Source organism: Delphinapterus leucas, chromosome 19, assembly GCF_059928025.1.
Source record: "Delphinapterus leucas isolate spDelLeu-1000000601 "Yukka" chromosome 19, BTC_Dleu_Yukka2, whole genome shotgun sequence".
NCBI classification, from domain to species: Eukaryota; Metazoa; Chordata; class Mammalia; order Artiodactyla; family Monodontidae; genus Delphinapterus; species Delphinapterus leucas.
In genome coordinates this window covers 57,783,914-57,811,685 of record NC_143147.1, presented here as the reverse complement: position 1 = coordinate 57,811,685, position 27,772 = coordinate 57,783,914, and the positions used below count along the sequence as shown (strand labels likewise).

At 49.9% G+C, this 27,772-nt stretch overlaps 1 protein-coding gene across 2 annotated transcripts; it reads right to left on the bottom strand.

The window, feature by feature from the left end:
* Window positions 1-1,055: 1,055 nt before the first annotated feature.
* On the bottom strand, window positions 1,056-27,772 carry RAB40B (RAB40B, member RAS oncogene family). Of its 2 annotated transcripts, XM_022589248.3 has the most exons (6): window positions 27,371-27,772; window positions 6,052-6,112; window positions 4,835-4,895; window positions 3,918-3,995; window positions 2,992-3,214; window positions 1,056-2,097 (listed from the first exon to the last, which is right to left on the bottom strand). In XM_022589248.3, the coding sequence occupies exons 1-6, from the start codon at window positions 27,510-27,512 to the stop codon at window positions 1,826-1,828; spliced, it is 837 nt and encodes a 278-aa protein (XP_022444956.1). In that variant the 5' UTR covers window positions 27,513-27,772; the 3' UTR covers window positions 1,056-1,825. The 2 variants fall into 2 exon arrangements, with proteins under 2 accessions (XP_022444956.1, XP_089757633.1); XM_089901507.1 differs by lacking the exons at window positions 4,835-4,895; window positions 6,052-6,112.

Below are 27,772 nucleotides of genomic sequence, written 5' to 3'. Positions count from 1 at the left end.
AGGGTGGACCCCTCCTCGTTTCTGCTTGTGGCAGTCGGGGAAGTGACACCCCACCGCAGCCATCAGGCTTCGTGGTCAGCAGGTCAGCCCTTCACTCTCCTCTCTCATCCACTGCCTAGCAGAGAGAAGGGTGTGATGGCCTGGCAGCAAGTCCTCCCAGGCCCGCAGCCCCTTGCAGAGGGACCGTCCCCTCAAGGCTTACCTGCTATGCCCTCGCCTGCTCCCCTGTGCACATCTGTCCCTGTTGTGCCCAGGGGGCTGGGTGACCAGCCATGGCCGAGCACATTCCTCCTTTCGGGGACTCGGCTCCACCGTCTCTGAATAAAAGTGTTGCTCCCAATTCTAGGGTCCTTTAAATTTCTAAAAATCTGTAAATAACAGAAACCGAGGACATCTATATGTTTTCAAGTTATTTTTTCTTTAATCCGTTGTTGCAACCTCCAGCTGCCACAGAGAATCTAGTGGTAGAACCAGGAAGGAGACCCTGCCCAGAGTCTTAGCTGAGTCAGCTCTGATCTTTATGCTCATGCAGGGAGGTGACAACATGTCCACTGGGGCCAGAGTACCGCCCACTATTTCCACAGACAGGCACCCGCTGGATGGCTGGTCCTTCATTCCCCACTGTCTGTCTCTGTGTTCTTTTCAGGAAAAGGCATCCTTTCAATCAGTGGCACAGGGACACAGCCTTGTTGCCAACACCAGGTACTAGCACTGATTGTGGTGCCTGAAACAGGTGATAAAGCAAATGGAATAAAGAGCAACAGGGCTTCCCTGGTGGCGCAGTGGTTGAGAGTCTGCCTGCCGATGCAGGGGACATGGGTTCGTGCCCCGGTCCGGGAAGATCCCACGTGCCGCGGAGCGGCTGGGCCCGTGAGCCATAGCCGCTGAGCCTGTGCGACTGGAGCCTGTGCTCTACAACAGAAGAGGCCACAACAGTGAGAGGCCCGCGTTCCGCAAAAAAAAAAAAGGGCAATGGAAGTACACCACTTCTCCATTGAATGGAAGTATAACTTTCCATTCTTTGCAAAGGAAAATTGGAAAGAAGCAGCCAACAATTCTACCAAGAAGCAAGTATACTTTTTATTGTTGAGAAACATTTTCTTAAACAACAGTGTTCACTTCACTCTTAGCTGAAACTTCAGGCTTTGAGTGACATTTTCTTGCCGATCTGGACCTGGTGTAACCGTGCTGTGGTATGTTCGCTGTAACTAGAGATATCTTTGGCATTTTCTTCCCTTAGCTTCATAACTCATGGAACATCTTGTACAAAAAAATGTAGATTTACAGAAAAATATGCATATAAATCACTTATTAATCCCAAAACGTAGTAAATAACATAGCAAAAACTCGATCAAATCCGTTTCATACACAAGCTGGACAGATCTGTTGTACCTTATCTCTAACTTATCTGTGGCATTTTATAAATTAGTGCTTTGACATTAAAAAGGTTTACAAAAAGGCCCTGCGTAATGTCAAAGACTCTAATTTCTCTCTCCATCCTTGCTTTTCATTCTCTAGAATTTATACTCATCACACACATGTCACCATTCTTATAAAAAGCACTTATTTTAAGAAAAAAATTGCACTGCAATCATGATCTAAGTAGCATTCAGAATTCCATGTTACCGAGAGAAGGTCATCCCTTTATAAACACACGTCTGAAACAAGAGCCCCACGCCTGTCCATGCAGACATGTCAGGTACGCAGGGTACCGGCCGCAGTTTCATTGCTCAGGGCCGCGTGGTCACTGTGACATTGGCGGGTGTCTGCATCCAGAGCGGCCTCCTGCCTCCCACCTGTGCCACTCCTCTGCCTTGCGCCCTCCTCAGGAGACTTTGCAGCTGTTTCTGGTGCAGCGTTTGGGGGGGCTCTGGGGAAGGTGGGCGGCCTTCGCTTTTCGGAGGCTGGTCCTCTTGTGGCTGGAGCTGGTGGCGAGGGAACAGGGGCGGCCGTGCATCACCCTGGCATTCAGGCCGCTGGCCATCGAGAAGGACTTGAGGTGGCTCCTGAGGGCCGTGGGCAGCGGCAGCCTGTCCACCAGGTGCACGGGCGTGCAGGACACCACTGCCCTGCAGCACAGGTCCTGCAAGCTCAGTACTTGGGAAAGAAAAGAAAACCGATTTCATTTGTGTTGTCCTGGGCACGGGGCCAACGCAGGGCCAGCCACACACCTGCCCGCCCTCCTCTCTGGGACTCTGGGGCAAGATGTCCCACCCTGTGCCCATGTGCAGTGATTGGAGATGGATGGTCCTGCTTTCATCACCTTAAATCCAGTTTGTCCCCAAACTTGAGACCCCCACCATCTCTCCCTCTAGGTCTGAGAGGTGAGTGGACTGCCCAGCGATGGCCAATGAGGTCTCCTCAGGACTAACGTGACCAACTTTTGGGGTCGGAGACCAAGGGCTTCAGGAGACGTGCTTCCCCAACTGAGTAGCTGACACCAAAAACGTGTGTTATCAGCTTTATAAAGACGTATTGGAGAACACACCAGAAAAGCAAATGCTGTCATTTATGTTTTACCTACATCGTTCATTCTGTGAGTCAGGGTCCCTGCTCAGATAGAGAGGGGCTCCCAGGGGCCTGCTGGGAGGAGGAACGGCATCTCACCCCTGATGCAGTCGGGACACCCCTCAACCCCTGGAGGATCAGACAGAAGAAACACGACCCAGGACTTTGGCTCCTTTTGGAATCAAGGTCCTAACAAATAATGTTCATAACAGTGCTTCTCAACTGGGGGCGATTTTGACTCCCCAGGACATTCAGCGAAGTCTGGAGACATTTGTGGTTTTCACAAATGGGGGCAGGGAGACCAGGGATGCAGCTCACCCACAGCACACACGGTGCCCCCACCAGAGGACACTCCATCCAAAATGGCACTAGTGCCAAGCGGCAGAAGCCCTGATTTAGGAGAATGGAGACAGTGGCCCGGGGAATGGGTCCTGGGAGGCTGAGCACTGGCGGGGCTGCAGGGTGGACTGGATGGACACCTACCCTTGCTTGGCCTCCAGAGCCGGTCCATCCCATGCCGCAGCAGCACAATCCTGGCCAGCTCCATAAAGGACTCAGTGACGTTGAAATTGCACAGCGGGCTGACCTCGAAGAATGTCACACCCAGGCGCTCCGCATAGGCCTGGGCCTGTTCCGTGGGGACCTGCCGCTTGAAAGCCAGGTGCAGGCGGTTCCCCACCAGGATTTTAGGGACCCCCGGGGCGTGCTAAAGGGTGACAGAAGGGCAAGGAAAGTGGGTCACGTGCAGGCTTTGTTGTTGGTACCATGGGTGTCCGGGGTGAATGGTGTCCACTCAGAACCTCAGAATGTGTCCTTTTTTGGAAAGAGGGTCTGTGCAGATGTAATTAATTAAGATGGGATCTTGGGGTGGACCCTAAATCCAGTCACTGTGTCCTTATAAGAAGTGGAGAGGACATAGGATACACAGGGAGGAGGCCACGTGATGGTAGAGCAGAGACAGAGTGACACATCCACAGGCCAAGGACCAGGGCCTGTCGGCAACACCAAAAACTGCAGGAGACGGGAAGGATCCTCCTCTCGAGTGTTTGGAGGGATCGCGGCCCTGCCAACACCTTGCTTTTGGACTCTGACCTCCAAAACTGAGAGAATACGTTTCTGTTGTTTTCAGCCACACAGTTTGTGGTGAGTTGTTATGGCCGCGCCAGGACACTCACTCAGTGGGTGGGACTGACCACTCCACGTCTCCACTGGCAGTTGGGCCGGTCAGGGTGCCAGCAGGCAGCAGCCTGGTCACCACCTATCAACCTACCTGACTGCATGCAGGGCCCGATCCTGTGCTGGGACACGATGTGTCCTCCTCCCTGTGGCTGGAGCCTCGTGCCCTGGCCGCCCCAGCCCCCCCACCCCCCTCACAGGGCCACATGGACGGAGCCCTGGCCATGTCATACCTCATTAATCTCCTTAATCCACCGGTCGATGCCATCAAAGGACCAGCGGTTTGCGATGTCGTAGACCAGGATCACACCCTGGGGGAGGCACAGTCACTTGTGGCAATGCAAGCCACTCAGGCACACGCTCACAACCAGCTAAATAGCCATTTTACTTATGTTAACACAAAACATATTATTTCGATTTGTCTGCCAAATGTAGCAGTTATATGATCACTTCCAGTGATATTTCATAAGCTCACTGATAAACCCTCAAATGTGAATGTGAGCTGGGGACTGGAATTCAATTCCCCACATTCATGAGCTGGTCCAGGGACACGGAATGCGGGGGGACTTCAGAGCCCACCCACCTGGACGGAGGGCTCTCACATACGTACAGACACACACGCACATGAACACGGTGCACACACAGCCCACATGCCTGCATATTTGTGTACACACACGTGTAGATGCACGTGCCTACACACTGCTCGTGCACACGTACATACAAGTGTAACACATGCACACACACATCCCTGATGCAGAGGGCTTGGGAGCCACCAAACAGTCCAGGGCAACACTTTTTAGACTCTGGCATCAACTTGTATGTGAGCTAATTGCCTTGTCCTCCAAGTATCCATTAAAGAACGTTCCAAGAGTCATTATTCAAAGTCAGTTTGAGGGACTTCCCTGGTGGTCCAGTGGGTAAAACTCCGTGCTCCCAATGCAGCGCCCCGGGTTCGATCCCTGGTCAGGGAACTAGATCCCACATGCATGCCTCAACTAAGAGTCCGCATGCTGCAACTAAGAAGCCTGCGTGCCACATCTAAGAAGCCTGCGTGCTGCAACTAAGAGCCAGAGCAGCCAAAATAAATAAATAAATAAAAAACAAAAAAGAAAAACAAAGTCAGTTTGACCTCCTGGTTCAGGGGTGTTACCTGTGCGCCCCGAGAGTAGGAGCGGAATATGGTACAAAATCTTCCCTGACCCGACGTATCCCTGGAAAAGATGTTGGAAGTCTGTAAGAAGAAATCACTGCTTCCCGACAACAAGGTTTTTGAACTCGGGAGCCAGAGCAAATGCATTTTACAATTGTCAGTTGGTGGCCATCCCACAGAAAGTCCGAGCCCCCAACAAGACATTGGGCACCTTATCCCTGGAGAGATCTGGACATTAGGATGTCCTTTTGGGCTCATTCTCTTTTCTAATTATTTAAAAAGTCAACTAGAGAAAATAGTGATGGGTTTCAACATAATAATTCTGACATTTCAATAAGTCTAATTTAAGTTTTTAAAAAGTTGTTTAATTTGGAGATAAAGCTGTGTAGTAAGGAATGTGAGTCTACACTGGGGGAGAAATAGGCCAAAGGATTTGGTGGGGTCACTCCACTTCCAATTAACTCTAAAAGATCATGGGAATCCCCTGGCCAGTCCAGTGGTTAGGACTCCTGGCTTTCACTGCCAAGGGCACGGTGGCTTCAGTCCCTGGTCAGGGAACTAAGATCCCACAATCCGTGTGGGAGAGGCTTCCTGGCCCAGACTTGGGGGCTGACTGCTCCTGATTAGGGGCAGATGGGGGTGGGAGAAGGGGCTCCAGGCCACTGCAGACACTTGTGGCTTGGGGAGAGGTCTGGCATGGTCAGGCGGGAGAAGGGAACCATGCAAGTGACCATGCAGGTGGTCCAGGAGAGGGGATGACACAGGGGCTAGTGACAGTGGTCAGGAAAACCACATGGGCTGGGGGCAACTCAGGGATTAGTCACAGCAGGAAAACCCTAGTCCCCCATCCCCAGAACTGGAGGGGCAGGGGTGTGACCAGAGTCTCAGAGCCAGGGCTGCCTGGAGTGGGGACCAAGAAAGAGACCCAGGCCAGAGCTAGGCGACACCCTGACCTCTTGCCCTCCTACCCTCCACCCTCTGTCCTGTTGATCTTGGTCAGGACACACAGCCCCTCTGGGCACTAGAGAGGCAGAAGCAGAAGCACGTCCACATGCTCTGGACAGACTCCAAGGCCCACACAGATCTCATCTTCCTCGGGGGGCACTAGGTCAGGCTGGGGCAGAAGCAGTGGATATTCCCACAGGTGGTACCAGAGCCCCTGAGGGCCTGGACAGACCCGCCCTGTGCTCAGGGGCCGGGCAGAACCCCTGACTCACCAGAGCTGCAGCTTCACCCGCCGGCCGTCCAGCAGGATAGTGGTGGTCTTGTAGTCGATGCCTGTGAAAGAGGGTCAGGGTGGCTTAAAGCAAAGCACTTCCACAGTTATGCTCAGGTAAAAGGTGCAGATAAGAGAAACTCTCTCACGCTGGGGGAGAAAGGACTACCTACCGGTGCAGATCCAGGACTCACAGAGACGGCTGGACTGGGCCCTGCTCGGACCCTCCCCTCGCCCACCGGCCTCGCCCACTTGCTCTGTGGAGCGGGGCCTCCAACCTCCCTCCACTCCTCCCGCACCACCACTGCCTCCAGCTCAGCGCCCAGGCCCCCGCCGCTGCCCAAAGGGTGGGCAAGCAGGAGCCCCCTGAACCGTTCAGCAGCTGGCTCCACGCATGCCCTGCTGGCCCTGGGTTTGCCGAGTGGCAGCCACTCACACACCCTTGTCTCCGCTGGACTCAGGGCTAAAACACAGACATAGTTTCCCCCAAGTTATCACACCAAGAATTTAAAGTAAAAACGTGTAGAATATGAAATTAGGTATGAAGTATTATCTCAACTATGCAAAGACAAAATGTGTGTACGTATGTGCACAGGGGTGATGAAATAAAATTCATGTTTTATGGCAAGACAAGAAAAACTTAAACATAAAAAGGTTTTCTGCCCTTATGGGCCTCCTGGCTCCCCTTTAGTGTGTATTGTGCATCTGCATTGACCAGACCTCCTTAGGAGACAACATTCCTTCTTAATTTTGTAAACCGTCAGGATGACCTGCTTAGCACTTGATAACTCCTCAGGAGATAACCTTCCTTCCTAATGTTTAAGGGGTCACGATGACCCAGTTTTGTTTTGCAGGAGCAGACCTGGATTGTAGAAACTGTCAATATGTCATCTGATGTATATCCTTTTGTCTCAAAAACGTATATAATTGTACTTTGACCTCTGACAGTTTTCAGAGCTTTCTGAAAGACTGTCTCCCAGGTTATAATCCTCAGGTTGGTGCAAATAAAATTTTCCATTCCTTTCTTAGACCAACTATTGATTAATTTTTTCGTCAACATGCATGGCGTAGTTGGCAGGATATCAGAGACACCCACCAGAGGATACCTGGGGTCTACCCTAAACTGGTGCTCGGTACTAGCCCTTTGAGCCCCACCTGCTTCTTGGAACTCTTCAGGTGTTCCGGTGAGTTCTCCTGATGTCCAGATCTTATTATTTAAGTGATGACCCTACAAATTTTTTTCAAGCTTTTTTGTACTTAAGACTTGGAGTCTTAAGGGGCACCAGTGCATTTCCTTGGCAGGGTCCTAGGGGGATCTAGGCAGCAGGCCCCGGGAAACATAGGTGGCTGGAGTTTCGTTAAATTTAGCTTAAATTAAAAACGAACAAAACAAAAAAACAAGTTGATATATGGTCTGAGCAAATGGTTTGCCCAGTGAAACAAGAGACAGCTTGCTCAGCCCCAAGAACAAGGAACACCTGCTCCTTCTGGCCACAAGGTGTCCTCAGGTGACTGAGAACCTAGTGGAAGTGTCTGAGGATCAATTTTTCGGATGTGTAGCAGTACTACAGCAGATCCCACTACAACAATTAAGTAAATGCTGCTCTTCCAGGGACGCAGGAGATAAAGGCTGATCACCTAGTGCTCCAAGCACCCACAGCGGTTTTAGATTGTCAGAGGGAGAAACCAAGACATGTAAAAGAGCTGAACCGACCCTAGCGTAATTCCTTGGAGAGCTAGACTCAGAAGCAGCACCCACAACCATACTGTCCTCAGAAAGTTGTTCAGATCATATCTTTTCTCTGAATTAGGCAACCAAATTGATAATGGGAAATTGTGCTTCAAAGGTCAAACAGCTCCTGAATGGACAGCCACCTATGGGGATACCAGCTGGGTTTATATAGAGCTGATGCTTGCAAGTGCTTACCTAACTGGGAATCAAAGGAAATCCTGCCCTGAAATGACCAAGCTGGGATTCTTTTTTGGCATTCCAAACTGATTTTTCCGTGAACAGTCAGAAGAAGCCAGCAGAGGGTAATTTCTTACCATGTCAGTCAGTCTCCTGGACCCCTGCCCACAGGGTCTACTGGAAAAAAGAGTGATAAGAGCTTTTCTTTTTTCTAAAATTGGATTAGCAGCAGAAATTATTTGTAGGGCTATCTTCTTGGATCCTTTGAATTGGAAGGACTCCTAAATTGTAAAGCTCTCATCTTAAACTATTGTACCTATTTTAATTGGTATGCAAAAGCCCCAAAAGGCTTCAAAATTCCAAAATAGCCTCATTGAAGGATTTGTTGTAGAAGGCTAATGAAAGATTGATCATATAAAAGGTACCTACAATAAAAGACTATAAAACTGCCATAACTACTACTCCATCCTCCTTTTTTAAATTTTTATTCATTTATTTTTTTTTGGCTGCATTGGGTCTTCGTTGCTGGGCATGGGCTTTCTCTAGTTGTGGCGAGCTGGGACTACTCTGTTGCGGTGCGTGGGCTTCTCACTGCAGTGGCTTCTCTTGTTGCGGAGCACGGGCTCTAGGCGCACAGGCTTCAGTAGTTGTGGCACACGGGCTCAGTAGTTGTGACACACGGGCTCAGTAGTTGTGGCTCGCAGGCTCTAGAGTGCAGGCTCAGTAGTTGTGGCACACGAGGTTAGGTTACTCCACGGCATGTAGGATCTTCCCAGACCAGGGCTCAAACCCATGTCCCCTGCATTGGCAGGCAGATTCTTAACCACTGTGCCACCAGGGAAGTCCCTAAATGGTTATCTTTAGAAATGGGACCACCTGAGGTTATAGGTGAGCCTCTTGGGGTCAAAGGTTGAACTGAGGGCCATAGTTAAAGAATTTCTTAAACCCAGGGAAGATCATCAAAAGGTTTTGTAAATGGGTTACCAAGATGGGAGGCCACAGGTCTGTCTAAACCTGTGACCATAGCTGATATTCAGAGCCTGATAGAAAAAAAAAATTTTTTTTGGCCTTCTCTTCTAAGCTAAATGAAGGAAAGAAAAACATTCCCACAGAGGTGGATGAGTATGTGGGTACTTTGATATCATTTAGGTGGCCACCCAATTATCTGAGGAATTAAAAACAGCTGTCCTTGTTTTAGAACTCTAGTGTTTACAGGACCAAAGGTGTGGCTCCAGAAACAGCCCTAGGCCCACCAATCCTTTTACCACTCCCATAATCTCCCCTATTTATCTTAAGAGGCTGTAAGTAAAAAAAAAAATCTGGCTTTAAGGGAAGAAAGAAAATCCTCCTAGGACAACTTGCATTTTTCCTCCTCTGCCTTTGAGATAGAAATGTTCTACCCAGTCTTCTCCAGGAGCTCTTATGCAGGCCATCTTCTTTAATGCAAATTTCAGGAAGGTAACTCTTTTTTTTTTGAATATTAATTAATTTAATTTATTTTTGGCCACGTTGGGTCTTAGTTGCGGCACGTGGGATCTTCATTGGGGCAGGCGGGATTTGGTTGCGGTGTGCAGGCTCTTCGTTGTGGCGCGGGCTTCTCTCTCTAGTTGTGGCACACGGGTTTTCTCCCTCTAGTTGTGGCGCGTGGGCTTAGTTGCCGCGCATCATGTGAGATCTTAGTTCCCTTACCAGGGATTGAACCTGTTTCCCCTGCATTGGAAGGCAGATATTTTACCACTGGACCACCAGGGAAGTCCCTCAAGAAGGTAACTCTTATCCAAAGGAGAAAACAAAAGAGGGATAGGTAATTTGGAACCTGATTTGTCAAGGGCAATACAAATCTTAAATGTCTTTTCCATAAATATTAGTAAAAAGGATTTAGCCATCTAAACAGGTGAACTTGATTTGTTACATCTGCAAGAAACCCAATTTGAATCCAACATCTTTTGTAACTTACGTGTTTTACATTATTGTACATGATTCATGGTTGAAACTCTGGAATGGGAACTGGGGTCTCTGTTTGCGTCTGTGTGTTTGTATATATCTGTAAATGTGTGTGTTGTAGACATGTGGCATTGCCAAAATTAATTTGTAAAAGAGCTCTTTAATTGGCTTAAAGGATAATAAGCACTTATACAAATACTCAGAAATATAAAAGGAATGAACCCAAATGAACTTCAGGATCACATGATCTAGGGTTAATTTTTAATGAATGAAAACAAGTTTGAGTTTATTGATTTAATTATAAAGACATATCTTTGGGTTTTTTTGGCCACACCACGCGACATGCGGGATCTTAGGTCCCCGACAAGGGACTGAACTCGCCCCACTGCAGTGGAAGTGCAAAATCTTAGCCACTGGACCACCAGGGAAGCCCCAATACAGACATACCTTTAAAGTCATCAACATTAAGTATATACTACTTTGTATGTAGGTTTACCAGAAATCAAATAAGATTGTATAATTCCTGTCACAAAATTTGTCAACAAGAAAAATAACCTGATGTGATGAAACTTTCAAGCAAATTAAATGTAAACGAGATAAGAGCTTTCAGGTGAACTCTTTAGGAATAATTATGTTTTAGGACTGTCTACTTAAAAGTAGTTTCTCCAGATTTTTGGCAGTTTTGATTACACTTTATGTAACTTATAAAGTGATGGTTTCTTTCCTTTCACACTGTGTATCACCTACTCCTACTAAGATAATGATATCTAAACAAATTGAAACTATTGATCACATCTACAGTTCTCCATAAATTAATGAACGTCCATGATGCACATGCTTCCTCCCCAGGTGGAAATTAACCTTCACACAGAAGAATCAGGGATGCGGTGTACGTGGGGAGCAGCTCTGGGGAGAAGGAACAGTGGAGAGAGTCCAGAATGGCTCAGCCTCAGGATCTAGCCCGAAACCAGGCCCACCGCTCAACCTGTCGGTTACATAAGGCCACAAACTCCTTTTTGCTTAAGCTTCTTTGAGTTGACTTTTTTGTTTGCACCAAAAAATGCCCTGACAGAAAACCCATGAAGTACAGTGACTGGAGAGAGTGACAGAGGAAACCTGACACACAAATCCTGGAAAAGCTGCGGAAGACACATTTTAACATCTTCCCAAAGCAGAGCACAATGCCTCCCACACCCCAGAATTTCACTAATAGTGAACATGTATTTAAAAGAAAATCTACAGGAATTCCCTGGTGGTCCAGTGGTTAGGGCTCTGCCCTTTCACTGCTGAGGGCATGGGTTCAATCCCTGGTCAGGGAACTAAGATTTGGCCGCATAGTACGGCCAAAAAATAAAAGAAAATCCAACTCAGTGATAATGATCTAACTATTAACATTCAGGACCCAAACTGAACTCTGACTCTGGTGGTTGTTCCCACCAGGACAGCCCTGCCGGGTCACCTGCCCTTGGCACACTGACCCTGACGCCTGGGACCCTGAGGCACCCTCCCAGAGCCGCGTATGCTTTGGAGACCCAGGCCCAATCTGTCTCCATCAGTGTTACTGTCCTTTAGAGCTGCAACCCGGCCTACTTCCCTCCATCTATGCAGCTGTGCGCTCCCATGGAAGGCCCCTCCTTTGAATTGGGGACAGGGCAGAGCAGGGGAGGTCCAGGGGTGGGAGATAAAGCTTGAAAAAACACTGCTCACCCTCACCCCCCATTTGATCTGTAGGGTGGAAAATGGGAATGGAGATGGGCTAGCCCCCTGGGGACCCCACAGGTCCCCCACATAGCACTGTGGAGACCCTGCAGGGAGAAGCTCTGTGATGCATGGGATCAAATCCCAGTCCTGACGACCAACGGCTTCCTCCCTCTCCCCGTGCCTCAGTTTCCCTGACAGCTCACGTCTGGTACCTGCCGCCAGCAGTGGCCTCAGCTCAGCACAAGCTCCATTCTTCCCCAGGCCTTAGGGTCCCAGGATAAACCCTCTGTCTCAGCTGTACCTGCCACAGAGAAGCCCCCAAATTCCACCCATTCACACCAGGTTTGAAGTCCCATTGGGAGAAGAGTCTCTTTTTTCATACACTTATTTATTGAACCGTTTTATGTTCCTCCTGTTATGTGTTTGCTCTGTTCCTATTTATTGTATTTCCTCTTCTCTGTTACTTCATGTTTTTGACAGTAGTGTTGTCAGTGTTAGGGTCAAAAGGTGTAACGCACATTCGCTGCACTTAGCTAATTCACCAAGAACTCTGTCCATCAAAATAAAAATACACAAAAGCTCCTAGAACAAAGCCTGTTGGAATGTTCACTGAGTGAGTCAGGACAACAGAGACAAGAAAAGAGATAATTTTAGCCTGAAAAACAGCAAATGTCAAATGCCAAGACACTCCCTACACTTTGAGGCCACGTGATGTGTAAATAATCTATTTCAGCTCATCCAGCACCTGCCGAATTCTATCTCCTAGAACAAGAGGACGCAAACATGTAAATACTGGTTAAGTATCATTGACAAACATATTCATCATGAGGACCTGACTTTTGAGAACTTGTCTTATGTTGAATTAAAGTATCAGAAAGCAGGGTGCTGGCTGCCAGGGGCGGGGGAGGGTCCAGGTTTCCATTTGGGGGGTGAGAAAAATGTTCTGAAATGAGAAAGTTACAGGGTCGTGAATATACCAAATACCACTGAACTGTTCACTTTAACATGGTTAATTTTATACTATGTGAATTTCACCTTAAAAGAATGTATATACATATGTGCTATCCAGAGACCGACTCTGGCCTGGCTTCCCCAATCAGAAGGGCACTTTGTTGGGAGATGTTGGGGTGCCTCGCAGGACCAAGGGGGCGGGAGGGCTGCATAATGGGGCTCAGGATGGAAGAAGCAGGGAGGCCCCAGGGCTGAGGTACAAGCCCAAGCTTCACCCATGGCCAAGGCCCAGAGCCTGCCCCTGCAGGGCTGCCTCCTGTTTCTAAATGGTTCTAAAAGTGAGTCATGCATGTTTTTTTTGTTTTGTTTTGTTTTTTTTGGCCGCGTGGCATGTGGAATCTTAGTTCCCTGACCAGGGATGGAAGCCGTGCGAAGCGCAGAGTCTTAACGACTGGACCCCCAGGGAAGTCCTGCAAGTCATGTTTTAAATGGGCATTTGAAGTGTGTTCATCATATGAGAATCATACACAGAGAGCAGTTACTGAAATCAGCACCAGTCCCCCTCCTCTTCAGAATCTACCCCACCTCCTTTTTGAAAAGGAAAGTATGTTCCCTGCATGTTTCTCCTTGCTGGTTTTTCTCTGTGAAATAGCAAAGCCGTGTGACCCAGGTGCTTCCAGGCTCCTCTTGGCCTGGCTGCCCCAGCTCATCCACACAGCTCCCAGCTCTTAGCTGCCTGAGCCGCTCACTCCCCACGCTGGGGGCTAAACCCTCCCACACCCTCCCTGGCAGGGATGGGACCACTGTCACACCTGCCTTGTTCCCTAACGGCCTGTGTCTGTGCTGAGCTGCTGCGTCCAGGTACCCTGTGAAATCCCACAGCAAGGACAAGCCCCACCAACCAGACACCGGCAGGACCTGGCACATCATCCCCCATGAGTGAAACTGGGGAGTAACCCAGAGCCTTCCCTAACCATCGCTCGGGTGTGGCCAGATGATAGCCCCCTCTTTCCAGAGCTCTGACACCTCAGAGGGTCCCAGTCCCTTCAAATTGCAGGGCTGCCCCTGCCAGGTCTCGAGGTCACCCTGAACGTGGACTCAGGCTGAGGCAGGAGATGGATGGGCCCCAGGCTGAACAGTTTCTCCCCTGTGGACAGAAACTCCATAAAAGCAGGATGATGGAGGAGGCTGGGCCCTGCCCAGATAAAAGACCACATATTCCTCATTCTTGAAGTTAAGGAGACCTCCCTGACTACACATGCACAGAAAGGCTCCTTAGAGGTCAAAAAGGGAGGGGGCGCCACCCCATAGTAAGTGATGTCAACTACCCATAGGCCTCTTCGCTAGAATCCATCTTGGCTAAGAGATGCGCGCGCACGCACACATGGGAAGACCCTGAGATAAACCAAGTATAGATTCAGAACCAGGCAAAGCAAGATTGCCTAAGGAAACCTGGAAGAAAGGCCCCATAAAAGTGATTCAAACTACCACAACGGTGCGACTCTCTCTGAGCCCGCCCGTGTGTCTATCCACAGGTACCGTACTATTTTTCCTCCTAATAAACACTTTACTTGCCTCACTACTTTCCATCTCTATGTCTCTATGTGGCAATTCATTTCTACACAGCGATGGGTCAGGGCCTTGTCACTGTCCATTGGTCCCTGGTGGTCTGGTGGCTAGGATTCAGTGCTCTCACTGCCACTGCCAGACCTCAGTCTCTGGCCGGGAACCGAAATGCTGCTTCAAGCCGCTGCAGGCTGAGGCCACCCGCGATCAAGGCCACCAATAGGGTTCAGCGGTCAGGCCAGAAGGGGCCTCCCCCCGCCCGACTTTGGACAGCCCAACGGTCTGGGGGACACTGCCAGGGAAAGCATTGCCATCCTCCATGAAAAAAAAAGGGCGGCAGGACTTCCCTGGTGGCACAGTGGTTAAGAATCCGCCTGCCAGTGCAAGGGACACGGGTTCGAGCCCTGGTCCTGGAAGATCCCACATGCCGCAGAGCAACTAAGCCTGTGAGCCACAACAACTGAAGCCCACGCACTTAGAGCCCATGCTCCCCAACAAGAGAAGCCACCGCAATGAGAAGCCCGCGCACCATGACGAAGAGTAGCCCCCGCTCACCACAACTAGAGAAAGCCTGCGTGCAGCAGCGAAGACCCAACACAGCCAAAAATAAATAAATAAAATTAAAAAAAAATTTTTTTGAACAAAAGGAACAAAGTTGAAGGACTCACACTACCCAATTTCAAGACTTACTATATATTTAAACTAGTCAAGACAGTGTGATACTGGCATAAGAATACACAACAGAAAAATGGAACAGAACTGAGATGAGAAATAAAACCACACAAATATGGCCAATTGATTTTTTTTTTTTTCTGTACACGGGCCTCTCACTGCTGCGGCCTCTCCCGTTGCGGAGCACAGGCTCCGGACGCGCAGGCCCAGCGGCCATGGCTCACGGGCCCAGCTGCTCCGCGGCATGTGGGATCTTCCCGGACCGGGGCACGAACCCGTGTCCCCTGCATCGGCAGGCGGACTCTCAACCACTGCGCCACCAGGGAAGCCCTGGCCAATTGATTTTTGTTGTTGTTGTTTTTTTAAAGATTATTTATTTACTTATTTATTTTTGGCTGTGTCGGGTCTTAGTTACGGCACGTGGGGTCTTCGTTGCAGCATGCAGGATCTTTAGTTGTGGCGTGTGGGCTCTTTGTTGCAGCGCGAGGGCTTCTCCCTAGTTGTGGCATGTGGTTTTTCTCTTCTCTAGTTGTGGTACGCAGGCTCCAGGGCGGGTGGGCTCTGTAGTTGTGGCGCGGGTTCCAGAGAGCGTGGGCTCTGCAGTTTGTGGCACATGGCCTCTCTAGTTGAGGCACGCGAGCTCAGTAGCTGTGGTGTGTGGGCCTAGTTGCCCCGTGGCATGTGGGATCCTAGTTCCCTGACCAGGGATCGAACCTGCGTCCCCTGCATTGGAAGGCAGATTCTCTACCACTGGACCACCAGGGAAGTCCCTGGCCAAGTGATTTTTGACAAAGGTACAAATCAGTGCAATAGAGAAAGCATACACTTTGAAAAATGGTGCTGTAACTTCTGGGCATCCCTACGCAAAAGTAGTGAACCTCAGTCCATACCTCATGTTATATAAGAAATTAACTCAGGGGGGACTTCCCTGGTGGCACAGTGGTTAAGAATCCGCCTGCCGATGCAGGGGACACGGGTTTGAGCCCTGGTCTGGGAAGATCCCACATGCCACAGGAGCAACTAAGCCCGTGCACCACAACTACTGAGCCTGCACTCTAGAGCCCATGAGCCACAACTACTGAAGCCCATGCTCCTAGAGCCCGTGCTCCGCAACAAGAGAAGCCACCGCAATGAGAAGCCCTCACACTGCAATGAAGAGTAGCCCCCGCTCACCGCAACTAGAGAAAGCCCTCGCGCAGCAATGAAAACACAACGCGGGCATAAATAAATAAATATTTTTTTAAAAAAGAAATTAACTCAGGGACTTCCCTGGTGGTCCAGTGGGTAAAACTCCATGCTCCCAATACAGGGGGCCCAGGTTCGATCCCTGGTTGCGGAACTAGATCCCTCAAGCATGCCACAACTAAGAGTTTGCATGCTGCAATTAAGAGCCCACATGCCGCAGCAAAGATCCCGCAAGCCGCAATTAAGACCCAGAGCAGCCTAAATAAATAAATAACTAAATAATAAAAAAGAAATCAACTCAAAATGGGTCACAGTCATAAACGTAAAACTAAAACTTCTATAAGAAAACACAAAAGAAAATCTTTGTAACCTTAGGCAAAGAGTTCGGCAATGATTTCTTATATACAACACCAAAAACATGGTCTATAAAAGAATAAATTGATAAATTGGACTTCTTCAAAATTAAAAACATCTGCTCTTTGAAAGATACTTAATAAAATGGAAAGAAAACCCACGGACTGGGAGAAAATATTTGCAAAACACATTTCTAGGGCTTCCCTGGTGGCACAGTGGTTGAGAGTCTGCCTGCCGACGCGGGGGACACGGGTTCGTGCCCCGGTCCAGGAGGATCCCACGTGCCGCGGAGCGGCTAGGCCCGTGAGCCATGGCCGCTGGGCCTGCGCGTCCAGAGCCTGTGCTCCGCAACGAGAGAGGCGACAACAGTGAGAGGCCCGCGTACCGCAAAACAAAAACAAAAACACATTTCTAATAAAGGACTTGGATCTAGAATATATTTAAACATCCTCAAGACTAGATAATAAGAAAACAAACAACTTAAAAAAAATTTTAGGGGCTTCCCTGGTGGCGCCCTGGTTAAGAGTCCGCCTGCCGATGCGGGGTACACGGGTTCGTGCCCCGGTCCGGGAAGATCCCACGTGCTGGTCCGGGAAGATCCCACGTGCCACGGAGCGGCTGGGCCCGTGAGCCATGGCCGCTGAGCCTGCGCGTCTGGAGCCTGTGCTCCGCAACGAGAGAGGCGACAACAGTGAGAGGCCCACGTACCGCAAAAAAAAAAAAAAAAAAAATTTTAATGGGCAAAAGGGTTGAAAGACACTCACCAAAGAGAATACCACAAAGATGGCAAATGAGCACAGGAAAAGATGTTCAACCTCATTAGTTGTTAGGAAATGCAAATTAAAATTACAATGAGAGATCACTGCACACCTATTAAAATGGCTAATATTGAGAAAAACAAAATTTAAAAATACTGACAATACCAAGTGCTGGTGAGGACACAGAACAACTGTACCCTTCATAGGCTGCGGGTGGGAATGAAAAATGGCCGGGTCAATTGGGAAAGAGTTTGGCAGCTTCTTTTTTCTTTTTTTAAATATTTATTTATCTACTATTTATTTATTTAGGCTGCAATGGCTCTTAGCTGCGGCATACAGGATCTTTAGTTGTGGGATGCGGACTTCTTTAGTTGCAGCATGCATGCGGGATCCAGTTTCTCGACCAGGTATCGAACCCGGGCCCCCTGCATTGGGAACACAGAGTCTTACCCACTGGACTACCAGGGAAGTCCCCGGTTTGGCAGCTTCTAATAAAGTTAAACATACACGTCATATGACCCAGCAATTCCACTCCTAGATATTTACCAAGTTCACACAAAACGCGTATGCAACTGTTTATATCAGCTTTAATCACAGATTGCCGAAGACTGGGAAGCACCCAGACATCCCTCCAGGGGTGGTTGGACAGCCCGCTGTGGTCTGTCCACCCGCTCAGGAGGAAGAAAAGGTGAAATTGTGCACAACACAGAGGGATCTTAGAGGCTCGTACCAAGTGCAGAAGCCAGCCCACACGCTGTGGGAGCCACTCCACGACCTTCTCAAGGGCAGACCACAGAGCTGAGGACAGATGGGTGGTCTGCAAGGCAGGGGTGCCATTCCTGCCCCAGGGCCCAGCCAATGGGGCAAGGAGCCGACAGGGGCGAGGGGTTCCAGGCCTGAGGCTGTGAGAAGAGGGGCTCCCACTGGGGCCTGGGTCCCAGCTCTTCCTCAGGAGAAGGAAACTGTCCATCTTGGGAGTGTCACTACCTGTACTGGGTTGAATAGTGTCCCCCGAAATCCATGTCCACACAGAACATATGAATGGAAACTTTTTTTGGAAATAGAGTCTTTGCAGATGTCATCAAGCTGAGGTCACACTGAATGAGGGTGGCCCCCCATCCAGGACTGTCTTGATAAGGATTTGGAGGCCAACAGGGAGAAGCAGAGATTGAGGTGATACTGCCACAAGCCAAGGGACGGCAAGGGTGCCAGCAACACCTGAGCTGGAAGGCTCAAGGACAGATCTTCCCCGGGAGTCTTGGTGGGGGCGGGGGGGAGGGCAGCCCTACTGACACCTTGATTTCGGACCTCTGGCCTCCAGGATGGGGAGAGTGTGCGTTTCTGTTGTTTTAGACCATCCCCCACTGCCGCCCCAGTTTGTGATAGTTGTGAGAGCAGCCCTAGGAAATGATGCACCATCAACAACAACATACCTCCTCCCCCCACGGCCCCTCCCGCCTCCCTGTGCTCCAGACGGTGCTCCAGACAGAAGCTCAGGGCCCCCGCAGGTCTGACAACGTGGGCTTTTGCTCTCAGACACCAGGCCCACAGGACACCATGGCCACTCAGCAGTGGTCTACCTTCTAGATTTTACTTCCAGATGGAGTTTCTCCACCTGAGAGAGAATTTAATACTCTTCACACTCATCAATTTATTTTTCCTGTTAAGATAATAACTTTTAACCTTACATATCAGGGTCAACTAGAGTTTAATATGTGTAGTTACGATTCTACCTCTGTAAACTTTTTTGCTTTTATTTTTAATCAAACAAAATGCCAGTCCTGTCACGAGTCACCATAAGATTCAAATTCATGAGTAAACTCAGCTGAGTCACATTTAGGGGAGGGTAACCATTAATTATTAGCTTCAAGAGGTTGGAATACAAACAAAAAAACAGCCTGAGTGTCACTTTGGCTGAGGAAACCCCAGGATCAACAGCTTTATGGCACAATCTCCCAAGAGATGGCCAGCAGCAGGTGGTTTCGGGTGGGAAAGGCCGGCATCCGGAGAAAGATTAAGAAGCCAGGCACAGAGTCCCGGGGCTGGAACTGCTGTGATCGGTTGCCGGGCACAGCACAGATGCCAGGACAGGTACCTTCGAAGACTGGGGGCCCTGACGTTTTCCATCTCTTGATCCTAGAAGCATGCCGATCTCTCTCTCTACCCGCCAAGTCTTAGAAAACAAGTCACGCTGTAAGGCCCCATTAACCAAAATCCCAGGTCTGTCGCACTCAAGTCAGAAGTCCCCACAGCAGCCTGAAGGTGACAGGGGCCTGGGTACCAGATTCTAGACTTTGCAACATGTTAAAAAGAGGTTAAGACCTGGAATGCCAAAACCACTTAAGAAAATACAAACCACGGGGCCAAATTCTCAGAAATGTAATTGATTACCATTATGAAGTCCCCAAAAGGCAAAGCATGCTGTGGCAAAAATAAGACCACCTAAAAAGACAAGTTGTTCATATTAGCAGACTGATGAAATGCTGGAGGCATCTTAAGCCAGAGCGGCGCAGTCAGGCCAGGTTCAGGAGCCCCTGGAGGCCCCGCAAACGGGCGGGTGGACAGGCAATCTCGCTCCTGGAGAGAAGGAGGGGGAAGGCAACCCAGGTCAAGTGGGGAATTTGGTTGAGGCCTCCGAGGAGGCAAGCCCACTTCTGAAGAAGGTAAACCCTGAAGTTGTCACTGAAGCTATTATCTTATATCAGGACCCCTTTAAATTGTCTTGTTTGTGGATCTGACAAAATCTACATAACGGATATTTTTAGGTCCAAACCCCTCGGGTGCTGCAGCTCTTCTGCTTTTGCTTATACACAATTCACTCTCTGTAGCCAATGAAGCTAAAGAAGCCTGGAAAGTTTGAAACAAAGGTCCAGAACAATCTCTTAATGTGAAGTAAACCCACAGCCTGCAAATGCTTGGTGACACACCAGCCACTTCCCCATGCCTTGCTGCTTCTCTTCACCCCACACAACCGGCCACATCGAACCTGAGCTCCTGGGCCAGCAAGGAGTGAGCAGGTGCGGCTTGGCAGGACCCAAGCAGGACCTCAAGGCTGTGCTTGCCCGGCCATGCTCACCCTGCAGCCACTCAGGCGTCCTGTGCCAGTGACAGAGGACACAAGGGGCGGTGGGTGGGCCTCTGGCCCCAGTAGCTGAGTCTCTGTCTGGGAGGAACCTGGGCTGGCCGGTTCTGAGTCCCTCCCTGCCTGTCCCCTGACATCAGGTTCGCCTTGGGCTGGGGGCTGCAGGGGTTAGAGGTGAGACTAAAGGGGCTGTCACCACCGCAGAAAGGAGACCCCACAGGACACAGGGGAAGTAGGGCCGATTCAAGGGCTTTTAAAGAGAAAATCTGATATAAATGCAATTTTATCATTTTCAAACACATGGAAGTATTTATGACATAATTTAAAAAACCCAACGCATTAAATTTATTGAGTGCTCACAAGTGGTACCGAGGGAGGTGAAGGAGTTACACCAAGAAGAAGTAGGATAAAACACGACTCGACTCTCAGTTCAAACTTGAAAGTGATGACTTTATAAATCGTGTTTTGAATCTTAAAGTGGTTGCCCAGGAAACTGGCAGAGTAGCTTTAAGCTGCCTGCAGCAGCTAGAAGGCAGCGGGACAGTGCGTGAACCTCCTGGTGGAAAGACTGTCAAAGGCAAAGAGAAAGGACAAATAACCTGTCTCATGAGATGGTTCTTCTATACTCTCAATAAGTGGGAGTTATTATTTTTATCTCTTGGCAAAAATGAAACTGAGAAAGAAAGATGGGATCTTCCTGCTGGGAAAAGGAAGCTGGAGAAATAGCCAAAAGAGAGTAGTCGGGGAAACAGTGAGTCTCCTGCTGGGAAAAAAACTAGGAGGCAAGAGATTGCAGCCTTTGGTGTCAGTTTGATCCACTTTCCTCTCCCATCACTAATGAAATGAACAAAATGTAGAAACTCGGCAATCAGGGAAGGAAAGGGTATGGACCTGGTGCCGGGAACACCCCAGATGGAGCCCAGGGGAGACCCAGGATTAACAGAAGGCAGAGCCCAGCTGCTGAGGCTTTCTTTCTTTCCTTTCTTTTTTACATCGTGAAGTACCGAGCTGATCTCCCTGTGCTATGCTGCTGCTTACCACTAGCTAACTACTTTACATTCAGTAGTGTGTATACTCGATGCTACTCTCACTTCACCCCAGCTTCCCCCTCCCACACCATGTCCTCAAGTCCATTCTCTACGTCTACATCTTTATTCCTGCTCTGCAACTAGGTTCACCAGTACCTTTTTTTTTAGATCCATATATATATGCATTAGCATATGGTATTTGTTTTTCTCTTTCTGACTTACTTCACTCTGTATGCCAGACTCTAGGTCCATCCATGACGCCTTCTTTCCACTTCTGCCTGGAGCAGGACTTTCGAGGGGAGAGGATGCGGGACTGGGCACCAACCCACCGGACAGAAGTGAGGCTCCGGGGCCAGCAGGGGCCCGGCAGGACCAGAAGTGTGCACGTCACCCGTGGGAGGGAAGGACAGCTCCCTGGGCAATGGACCACCTGGCAAGGGGTCTGCGCAGCCCACACTCCCCCTCCTGCTCCTCCCAGAGCTCAGGTTACAGGACAGGGTCAGGAACCCAAGGGCCCCTCCCTCCATGAGTAGGCTGAGAGGAAAACAAAAGGTCCAGCTTGGAGAAGCCAGGCCTCACCAGACTCTGTCAGAGCACAGAATGCGTGCAGGCGGATCTGCCTGGGTGTGAGCAAGACGCAGGGAAATGCAGCAGCGCCACCTGCAAGCACTGGGCAGACCCACCTGCAAAGGAGAAAGCATGCAGGTGGGAGGCTGTGCGGTCCCTGGGCTGCGACAAGGGTGACAGAGCAATGCTGGGAAAGGGGGTCTCCCACTGCATATCTACTTAGAAAAAAATGTGTCTTGACCCCTCCCCCCATCCCTCATCCCAGCGGGATGGCAGCCACCAACATCAGAGGTAAGACGGTGGAGCCTCAGGGGACAGCCCCACCCTGGGACAGGCAGAGACTTGTTCAACACACCCAGAGTCCCTGCCATGAACACCCATCATTTACTTGGACTGTGTTAAAATGAAGGGCTTCTGTTCTTAGAAATACTATTAATGGGGTGAAAGGCAACACAGACGAGCGTAGATACTCACAATACGTATTTCTGACAAGGGATTCACAGCCAGAATACATTTTTCAAACACTGCTACTGACCAGTAAAATAAACTCAACCTAATGAAAAATGGACAAAGGTGTTCAATCTCATTAGTCATCAGAAAAATGCAAATTCAACTACACTATACTTTCCAGACCAGTAAAATACTGACCAGTAAAATAAATTCAACCTACTGACCAGTAAAATAAATTCAACCTAATGAAAAATGGACAAAGGTGTTCAATCTCATTAGTCATCAGAAAAATGCAAATTCAACTACACTATACTTTCCAGAACGGCTAGAATACAAAACAGCAAGAACCAAATGTTGATGTGGATGTGGGCAAACAGAACTCCCGATCTTTGCAGTGAGAGCGTAAACTGAAAACAATTTTGGAGTATCTTCTTAAGTTAAACATATGCATACCATAATACTCGGCCATCCCAGGTTTAGGTCTATTCTGACAGAAACGCATCTTTTGTACTCTAAAGACGCACAGTGGGAATGTTCACAGCAGGACGAATCACAACAGCCGGAAACTGGAAACCACAGAAATGTCAACCCCAGCATGATGGGTAAATAAACAGATCGCAGTACGTTCACACCAGGGATATCATAAACCTTCCACAGCCATACACAACCCAGGAGAGTCTCACACAACAGGAGCAAGAGAAGCAGTCACATTACAGCTCTCACTTTTACACAAAATGGACGAGACAAAAGTGGCCCATGTTGTCAGAAGCCAGGCCAGTGGTGACGCTGCAGGGTGTCATGGCTGGGGGAGGGCTGGAGGCCCAGGGGCCTGTTGGTGTTGTGCTTCCTGGGTACTGGTTGCATGGGCGTGTTAGCTTTGTGAAAATTCACTGAGCTATGCAATTACAATAGGTACACTTACCTATATGTAAATCATACTTCCATAAAAAGTTTAAAAAGGAAGGGAAAAGAGATAGAACCTAACTTAAAAGGAAATATGACCCCAGGAGCAGAAGGAAACTCATCCCAGTTACTTCATGCAATGGAACACCTAATAAAAACATGCTGTTGGTAAAATAAGAGTTCAAAGGAGAGTTTTTGTTTGTTTGTTTGTTTCTGCGGTATGCGGGCCTCTCACTGTTGTGGCCTCTCCCGTTGCGAGGAGCACAGGCTCCGGACGCGCAGGCTCAGCGGCCATGTCTCACGGGCCCAGCTGCTCCGCGGCATGTGGGATCTTCCCAGACCGGGGCACGAACCCGTGTCCCCTGCATCGGCAGGCGGACTCTCAACCACTGCGCCACCAGGGAAGCCCCAAAGGAGAGTTTTTAATCTAATGAATTTTTAAAGAATTCTTTAAAAATTGAAAAAAAGGAAAATTGTAAAAGTAAGGAAAAATCAGACCCCAAAAGGACATCAATACTGAATTAACAAATAAGTTAGAACAGCTAGAAACAGTTTGCTAAAATAAAAATTACCAATAAATAGGAAAGCCTTGAGAGTACCACAGAAATGCAGAGAGAAAGACAAAAAGGACAAGGCACTTAGAAGACATGAATGGAGGACAGATAAAAACAGCCCAACGTAAGAATAATCAGTGTAGTAGGCAGAGTAATGGCCCACCCAAAGAGATCTGTGTCCTAATCCCCAGAATTTGTGGATATGTTAGGTTACATGGAAAAGGGGAATTAAGTTTGCTAGTCAGGGATGAATTGGGAGATTGGGATTGACATATATACACTAATATGTATAAAATAGATAAGTAGTAAGAACCTGCTGTATAAAAAAATAAATGAAATAAAATTCAAAAAAAAAGTTTGCTAATCAGGTGACCTTAAATTACAGAGATTATACTGGATCATCCAGCGGCCCCAATGTGATCACAAGGGTTCTTAAAAGTGGAGTGGGAGGCAGAGTCTACATCAGAATGAGGAGATGGGAGACATCTGCTGGCTTTGAAGGTGGGGGAGGACCCACAAGCCAAGAGACACAGGCAGATTCTAGAAGCTGGAAAAGGCAGGAAAACAGACTCACCCCTAGCACGTCCAGAAAGGAATGCAGGCCTGCCGACCTTGATTTTAGCCTATGAGACTGTGTTGACTACCTACCCCCAGAACTGGAAGAGAATAAATTTGTGTTGTTTCCAGACACTAAGTTTGTGGCAATTTGTCCAGCAGCCACAGGAAACTAATATAACTGGTGTCCCTGAAATAGAAACACCAATAAATGTAACAGAAGATGTTTTAAGGACATAAAATAAATTTCCCTCAAATTAAAAAAGAAATATGCAAATTGAAAGAGTACTCAGTGTACCAGGAGTTCAAAATGAAGCATTCAGCTCTGAGACATGGTCTGGTTAAGCTCATGAAATGAAGCAAGAAGAAGGAATCCGTCAGAAACTCATGAAGAAAATGCAAATCACCTACATGGGGAAAAAAATCAGCTGACTTCAGGCTTCCCCACATCCAATGGCAGAGGGCTGTGGAGCAATGCTTACAAAGGGTTGAGGGAAAGAAAACAGAAGCTAAGAATATTACACCCAACCAAGATACTGTTCAAAGATAAGAGTCAATGGACAGACACTGTCAGACATGAAAATGCGCAGGTAATACTCATAAGCCCTTCCTGAAAAATGATTGAAAATGAAATTAGCTAATTAGACAGCAAAATAAAAGGACTATCGGTGAGCACAGAGTTCTCTGAAATGTTGAATTAACACTGAGCAACTGTGGGCACTGTAGCTACGATACAGAATTGGGTGTTAGGAACCTGGGCAATGTGAACATAACAGCACAGGCCGAAAACTCAGGCGGCGGGTGGAGGGGGATGGGTTGTGAGACTGAAATGCCCTCACCTTTTCTGCCAGAAGCATGTACATTGTTTCAAAGTGAAACGTATCTTTAAAATAATAATGATGATGATTCCAATTTCTTACAATTTTTCATAATCTCTTTTCTTAATCCAAGAAGAATCTTTCCGTAAATCAAAAACCCACATAGGGCACATCTATCATACCGGGTCTTTTCCGCAGTGTCTCAAGCCAAGCTGATAACAAAACCTTTCGTGGAAAGTGTCTTTTTAGCCTAAATCCTCCCTCTGTGTTAAGGAAAAACCTTGAGAAGAAAGCGCTAACTAGTTGTTAGCAGTCTTGGTTCAGCACATAGAATGAAAGTAATGAAGCAGAAGCACCAAGCCTCTGTTCACACCAGCCAGAAGGACCTCCTTTTATAAACATTTGTCTACATTCTTCCTATTTGCCCCTGCACTGTTCACCTACTACAGAACAGAAAACGTTCCACAGCCTGTTCCCCCAAACATACACAGCGCTTTATTTGCTGAATGTTTTGTTACTCCACCTCTGGCCCATCCATTCACTGAGCCCCAGGCCCAGGAGACACAGCCGTGAAGGAAACAGACACAGCCCCCACCTCCCACCCCGTTGAAACCCAGCGCTGCGCTGTCCAGCAGAACTCTGCCGTCTCACAAGTGGCTGTCCAGCACTTAAAATGTGGCTAATGCACACTTTTAGTTGTATTTCATTTTAACTACGCGTGCTTTAAATGTAAAAAGCCACACATGTGGTTAATGGCATCATCTTGGACGACATGGTTCTAGAATCAGAATCTGCATTTTCATAGGACTGGGGATGAATCTTACTATGCACTGCAGTGTGAGGATGGATCCAGGTTTTCACCATCAGCTCATGCCCCCCATCTCGAACCTTTCCCAACTCAGTTTGCCACCCACTGTCTTCTCAATCCTACCCTGCCTGATCAGGACAGGAAGCACCCCCAGGCTGGCTTGAACATTAAGACTCCAGTCCCTGGGCTGCCCTTTTCGGCTCCCCAGGAACCAGACTGCAAGCCCAGGAGCAGCAGCGTCTGTGTTGGAAATGTGGCTCCCACCCCTGAGATGACAGCTCAAAGGTTTCCTTCCACAGCCACTCATTCTGCACCATCCAAGCAGCCTGTGGTGGGTAAAGACCTGTGGGACCGCAGGACACCTGGTTGTCCTCCCACCTCCTGGCCCAAGTTCCTGCCCACGCACTCTCCTCTTCGCCCCGCTTCCTCTTCGCCCCGCTTCTTTTCCTTTTAATGTCCACTCCCTCTCAAGGGCTGCTGCTCTCAAACTACAAACTTCGGGGACCCCCTGCCGGCTGCCCTCTGGGCGCTCTGGCTTCCCCTCACCCTGGGACCCACTCTCCTGCACTCTCTGTCGGTGCTTCCCTTCCTGCGCCCCAGGTCACGCTCCCTAGGGTCACTTGGGTTCCTTGCCCTCCCAGGCTTGTTTATCAGCGCAAGGAGCCCCTCTACACGTCACCTTGGAGAAGCCTCAAGACTTGTTCTCTGCGCCTTCTCTCCCTCCCCTTCCAACCGACCCACGAGCAGAGCCACCACCTGGGAGCCTGCACCCGCTGCGCTCCGATCCCACGCTCCTGTCCCCTCGCGCCAGCGCCGTACCCTCCACGCGTGCTTTCCAAACTAGTCGCGCACACGTGCGGCCTCCCTGCGAGGCAGCCCGGAGCAACCCTGCAACCCCCTCTCCCCAAACCCGGGCTGCATGGCGGCACGCTCTCCTCCGCCTAGCCGTCACCCCCAGATCGGGAGGACCCCAGCGCCCTATCCAGCCGCTTGCTCCCGCCGCACGCGCTGCGTGCGCCTGTCCCAGCCCCACCCCCATGAGCTGCCTGGGTCCCCCACGTCCGGGGTTGGGCAGGGGGTGCAGCCGGGGCTGCCCGCGTAGTGCGGGCGGGATCCAGGCAGAGCCTGGACGGCCCTGAGCCCGGCGCTCCCTTCCCCGGGTCCGCGTCCCCTCTCTTCCCCGGTCCCCGCGCGTTCCACCGCCTCTCCTCCCCGCGCCTCCGCGACCTCGTTTTCCCTCTCAGGCCCCGCGACCCGCGCTCCCCTGGCCAGCCGAGCGCTCCCCTGGCCCGCCGAGCGCTCCCCTCCGGGATCCCGCGCCTCCCCGGCCTCCCTGGCCTCTCTTGCTCCCGTCTTCGGCTCCGCTCCCCGGGCCCGCGTCCCCTCTCCTCCTCAGCCCCCGCGCGCTCCCCCCACTCCTCCACTGTCCTCCCCGGCCTCACTCCCGGACCTGCGCCCCTCTCCTGCCAGGTCCCCGCGCGCTCCACCCCGACTCCTTCCCGGCCCGGTGCTCACCCGCGGGGTGACCGTACGGGGATTCGGCCGCACCGTCCTGCAGGCTCGCCAGGATCTCGCCCTTGCCCACGTCGCTATCGCCCACCAGCAGGAACTTGAGCAGGAAATCATAGGCGCGAACCGGGCTGCCCCCGGTGCTCATCTTGCCGCACCGGCGCCCGCGCTCATGCCCGGCCCGCGGGACAGCTCAGAGGCGGCGGCAGGGCAGACCAGCGCCGCGCTGGCCCCGCAGTCCTTGGAGGGCTGCTGGCCCCGCGGCCCCTGATGCCTGACAGCTTGCAGCCCCGCTCTGCCCAGCCATTGGCTGGCCGCAGTTGCTAGGGCGGCTGAGCGTGCTCACTGGCTGGCTGCCCGTCCATCTCGCTTTCGTCTCCGCCTCCAGGCCTTTACCCACCCGCCCCT